The sequence below is a fragment of the Chionomys nivalis genome, chromosome 11, assembly GCF_950005125.1.
Source record: "Chionomys nivalis chromosome 11, mChiNiv1.1, whole genome shotgun sequence".
NCBI lineage: Eukaryota > Metazoa > Chordata > Mammalia > Rodentia > Cricetidae > Chionomys > Chionomys nivalis.
In genome coordinates, this window is record NC_080096.1 from 22202611 (window position 1) to 22208489 (window position 5879).

The 5879-nt window shown below is 54.6% G+C and overlaps 1 protein-coding gene across 1 annotated transcript; it reads left to right on the top strand.

The window, feature by feature from the left end:
• The first annotated feature begins 345 nt into the window (after positions 1 to 345).
• On the top strand, positions 346 to 5879 carry Hcrtr1 (hypocretin receptor 1). Its single transcript, XM_057785071.1, has 7 exons — positions 346 to 544; positions 694 to 872; positions 1881 to 2124; positions 2383 to 2498; positions 2985 to 3211; positions 4169 to 4290; positions 5716 to 5879. Exons 1-7 carry the CDS (start codon positions 346 to 348, stop codon positions 5877 to 5879), a joined length of 1251 nt encoding a protein of 416 aa, XP_057641054.1.

Here is a 5879-nt window from a genome sequence, read left to right on the forward strand (position 1 = left end):
CCTGGGAGGTAGGTATCTTTATTGCACCGTTGGATGGGGAAACTGAGGCTGAATGAGGGAGGTAAGATGACTTTCTCCACCATTCCCAACCCATGACTAAGATTAGAGAGGGAAAGTAAGCAAAGTCCCTAATGTCCCCTCTTTCCCTCCCCACTCCCTTCTTTTTTTCTGTTTTCCCTTTCTCGTTCTCCCCCAGCCTTCTCTCCTTTATGAAGTTTGGGCTGGAACCCCAAAGACTTGGGTGCATAATCAGGACCCCTGAAGGGAGTGGGCTGAGGGCTTGTGGGAGTTCCTCTTCTTCCACAGAGGCCAGCACCTTCCTCAGCTGAAGTGGCTCCAGAGCTCATGGACCCCTCGGCCACTCCCGGGGTCCTGCCCGGAGTCCCCACTGGCAGCAGGGAACCCTTCCACCTCCCTCCAGACTACGAGGATGAGTTCCTCCACTACCTGTGGCGCGATTATCTCTACCCGAAGCAGTATGAGTGGGTTCTCATCGCGGCCTACGTGGCTGTGTTCCTCATAGCCTTGGTGGGCAACACACTGGGTAGGTGTCTGCCTTCTGAGGCCTAGAGGGAGTCCTACCTGACCTTGCCTTCATACCCCTTCCTGCTGGTGAGGGGGGGATGGGGGCTTAGTATCCCAGCAGAGCCTGGATGGTCATGGCTGATTTAACTCACCCCATGCTCTCTGCAGTCTGCCTGGCTGTGTGGCGGAACCACCACATGAGGACAGTCACCAACTACTTCATTGTCAACCTGTCGCTGGCAGATGTGCTGGTGACTGCCATCTGCCTGCCTGCCAGCCTGTTAGTGGACATCACAGAATCGTGGCTCTTTGGCCATGCCTTGTGCAAGGTCATTCCCTACCTACAGGTTAGTTCGCCCACACCCCCTAGTAGCCTCTATCACGCCTGCCTAACACCTATGGCCGTAGTGGGTCCCAGTGACCCTAAGGTTCATCTTTCAGGCAAGTCACAGCTGCTCAGGACTTTTGCAGGGTCACCTAGACCACCAGACTGGACACTCAGGAACACAGACACAGCCTCACAGACTCACACAGACATCCCCTCCTGGTGACAACTACAAACTTGGCCGTATGTACACACACAGTTACCTCCAGGTACACGGGCACATATTGAGAGGAGACAGGAGCCCACAGTGACAGTCCCAAATGCTCACTGGGTCTGCTCCCTGACCCCAGTGGAGACCAACTGAGAGAGAGTCAGAGAGAATTGTCTCTTCTCTCCTTTCTAGCCTGCTTCCCCAATCCTTGACACCAGGATATCAGAGGGTGATCAGTAGCCAGAAGGAGGACTGGCCCGAGGCCACCATGGCCTCTCAGTAGCCCTCAGACTTCTTCCTGCACCCTGGGAAACCGGGACACTCTGGACGCAACGCCTGCCTATGCTACTTGCATAGCAGACTCATCTTTGCCTCTCCCAGCAACAGAGGGAAGGGATGACCTCCAGGGTGACAGAAATGCTGCCTGGACTTCTCACTAATTTGAGGCTTTCTGCTCAACTGACACAGTCTGTTGGCTTAAGTGTGAGGGACTCACGTGTCTCATTTCCTCATCTGTAACATGCACCTATCTCACTGTAAGGCAGGGAGAAAAGTGTCCACCACACAGAGTGACATGGTTTACAGTAGAATAGTGCCTAGTGCGTGTCAGGTCTCCAACTGGACATTCTCCATAAATGATTTCATTTATTCGTACCAGAATCCTGCCAGATAGATGCTATCTTCCCATTCTACAGCTAAGGCTCAGAGAGGGCAAGTGACAGTCTCGAAAGCGGCAGAGTCAGAATTTGCTGCCCTGGTAGCTCTGGGCTGCGGAACTGTTCCCAGCCCCACCTCTGATGTTGTGTCCTCATGGGGCAGGCCGTGTCCGTGTCGGTGGCAGTGCTGACTCTCAGCTTCATCGCCCTGGACCGCTGGTATGCCATCTGCCACCCGTTGATGTTCAAGAGTACAGCTCGCCGGGCCCGTGGCTCCATTCTGGGCATCTGGGCTGTGTCGCTGGCTGTCATGGTGCCCCAGGCTGCTGTCATGGAGTGCAGCAGTGTGCTGCCCGAGCTAGCCAACCGCACCCGGCTCTTCTCTGTCTGTGATGAACACTGGGCAGGTAATGGTGGGCACCTCTGGGGTGCATACCCCTAGGACAGGGGACTTTCAGGGTGGGTATCCCCGGGGTGGGTATCACCTCTAGTGTGGGCATCTGCTAGGGGTCCCTCCACAATGATACCACTAGATGGGCAATTCCCTGCCAAGTGCCTATGCGAAATTCAGTTGTCCCCGGGTCCTTGCTTGTTGGGAAGGTAGCATTGTGAGGCAGACTGGGACTCCCAGGACAGACCTGACCCTTGCATCATGACCCCTACAGATGAACTTTACCCCAAGATCTACCACAGCTGCTTCTTCATTGTCACCTACCTGGCCCCGCTGGGCCTCATGGCGATGGCCTACTTCCAGATCTTCCGCAAGCTCTGGGGCCGCCAGGTAAGGTGTCACTGTGTGGGCTGCAAAGGGTGCAGCTGTTACTCTAAGGGGGTAGATGGTCCCTGACATCAGAATATGCTATCCATGCTGTGACTACAGAAAGGCCAGACCCAGGGACATGGGGAGACGAAGGCCCCAAAGTGACTTGCAGCCTCTTTTAATTAATTAACTAATTAATTAATTTTTGGGACTGGAGATCCGGGCCCTTGCATATGCTAGACAAGCGTTCAACCACTGAAGACTATCCCCAGATCTTTTTCTCCCTAACCCTTGTACTTTCCTTCCGTTTTTAATCGTTGATGGGAGAGCAGTTAGGAAGGGGTTCACACCCCCACAGTGTGGCAATTTCTTTGCACGTCCCTACCTTGCCCACCAGACTCAGAGTGTTCCCAGACAAAGGGAATGACTGTCTCTGAAGGAGTAACATCCACTGCTGTCGTGTGTGTGTGTGTGTGTGTGTGTGTGTGTGGGTGCGCGTGTGTGTAGATCCCTGGAACCACATCAGCCTTGGTGCGGAACTGGAAGCGGCCCTCAGAGCAACTGGAAGCTCAGCACCAGGGACTGTGCACAGAGCCCCAACCCCGGGCCCGAGCCTTCCTGGCTGAGGTGAAGCAGATGCGAGCTCGGAGGAAGACAGCTAAGATGCTAATGGTGGTTCTGCTGGTCTTTGCACTCTGCTATCTGCCCATCAGTGTCCTCAATGTCCTGAAGAGGTGAGGACATGGGGGAGCCATGTGGGGAGGGGAGGGGCTTCGGGGTCTGAAGAAGACTCCCGTTCACTCCACTCCTCTCCACCCTGAGCCATATTCATCTCCTTTAGGGCCACATGGGGATATCAGGCCACCCTCCAAGGGCAATTGGGAAGACCCATTCCTCCACACCCTTGGGTCTCAAGTTCTAGGGTGACTGGCTACAAATGACAGACAAAAATCTCTGTCTTCATAGAGGCTGCACTCCAGTGAGAGAGAAGGAAAAATCAGGGTGTATCAGGCAGTGAGGACTATGAAGGAAGATGAAATCTCGGAAGAGGGCAGAGTGTGATGGGGGAGGGGTTGTCTCAGATACATTGTTGTTGCTATTTAAGGCTTCTCTGAGAAGCTGGGAGGTGTCTGTGCTCTCAGCACTCAACAGACCAACGTAAGAGGATCATGAGTTCAAAGCCAGCCTAGGTTAGGGCCCTGAGAAGAGACTTGGCAGACATGAAGGAGCGAGCATCATGGGATGGGAGAATACCAGTTAGGCAGAGGGATACAAAGACACAGACAATAAGGGGTCAGGAGTCATCAGCGGAAGGTCATGGAGCAGTGGACAGCAACCAGCCTGGTTTTGGCCATGTCCTCACTTGTGGGATCCGGGGCATGTACTTCTCTGTTTATTTAACTGGAAACTATGGGTGCTGTCCATGATGTCTTATTTCTGTTGGGATGGATGAGAAGGTAAATGGGGTGGCTCCAAGTGATCAGAAAGATGGAGATTGAGCAAATCATATTCATCCCTGTCCCATTCTGGCCAGAATCCATGCTTGGATACCCAAAGTTAGATCTCAAGCCAAGTGCTGCAAAGGGTGGTAGTGAGCACTGGGGACCCTTATACTTTCTAGCTAGAGTTCTGTGGGCACGCTCCCCCTGCCCACCCGTTGTACTTCTCTCCATCTTTCCCACTGGCATTAGAGTGTTCGGGATGTTCCGCCAAGCCAGCGACCGGGAAGCTGTCTATGCCTGCTTTACCTTCTCCCACTGGCTGGTGTATGCCAACAGTGCCGCCAACCCCATCATTTATAACTTCCTCAGTGGTAAGTGGACCATGCATGCAGTGGCTCAGGGTGGCCATGGTCCCTTGGTCCATCTCAGGCTGGTAAGAGAGGATGTACCTGCTCGCTTTCTCTCTCTGGGCATCCTCCATTCATAGGGGAAACTCGAGTACACTGCCCTTGCTAAGGGCCCTAATCTAATAGCACCCAGAATGGAGTCTGACCAACCTGCAGACCTAAGAAGAAGGGTAGGACCTGGGCCTCCATCCCCCATCCGGGCAGCATGTGCAGTAAGACTTCCTATTAGTTCCTTTCTGGCTGGTGCAGACAGAGCAATCTCTGTTTCTAGAGGGAGCCAGGCCCGAGAAGAGGACCCTGGAGGCTCTGACTGAGGGTGATTGTATAATCTAGCTGAGGGACGAGGGACAGTCAGCTGCAGAGACACGGGGTAGGGTGGCCATCTTGGCTATCCCTGGAGTCATGAGCCTCAAGGCAAATCTCTCTCCTGGGAGTCTGGGCCCCCTGGCCCGTCCCCACCACACTGTCCTATGCTCCCACTCACGTCCTCTGCCTCCCAGGCTCTTTCAAAAACAATTAAGATGTTTGAGAAGGGGCAGAGGTCCCTAGTGTTACTCAACCAAGGCTTCCTAGCTGTTTCCCAGTCCAAAGGACAGGGCAGAAGAGTGGAACCCTACAGAGGAAGAACCAGGCAGCCACCCGGGTGCACACAGCATGCCTAGCCTGTGTTTGCTGACTATCTGCTGTGTGCTCTGCCGTGAACTGGTTCCATTTCTGCCCCCCAACACATATACATACACGCACGAGCTGAAGGCAGTGCCGTGCAGCCCCTCTTCTCCCACTCCGCCTTCCCCTTTAAGAGATGGCTTGGGGTTAGATCCCCATGTCCAATTTCCAGCTGAGTGGACTTGGGTAAACCATATCCTTCTGCACTTCTGTGATGTGAGACACAGCCTTGGGGGTGTGGGGGATGCTTTGGGGGATGAGGTCTGAGGTATTAGCCTAGCCCCTGGTGCAGTGTGACTGCCATCAGCAAGGTCTGCATTACAGAGCTGGGGAGGTTAGCCACAGCATGAACCCTGAGCTACACACACCCCCCCCACACACACACGCACACACGCACACACGCACGCGCGTGCGCACACACACACACACACACACACACACACACACGGCATGGAGGGCAGAGGTGACCTGAGGCCCCTGAGCCAGACACCACGTCTTGAGTCAGGCTCCCAGCCAGAGTGCAGTCAAGGAATCAAGACAATTGCATTTTGCTCCAGGAACCCACTGGGGCCTCTCATCCTCTCTGGCTGGCAGGGCTGAGGTGGCCTTGGGCTCTCCCTCCCAGATGCCCCTCCCTTTCTGCCCCACAGCTTTGACCCAGCTCAGAACCCCTTCCTGCTGCATTTGCCCCCTTATGGCTGTGTCTTTTTTCTCCCAACCAAGGCAAATTTCGGGAGCAGTTTAAGGCCGCCTTCTCCTGCTGCCTGCCTGGGCTGGGTCCCCGCTCCTCTGCCAGACACAAGTCTGTGTCCTTGCAGAGCCGGTGTTCTGTCTCCAAAGTCTCTGAGCATGTCGTGCTGACCAGCGTCACCACAGTGCTGTCCTAA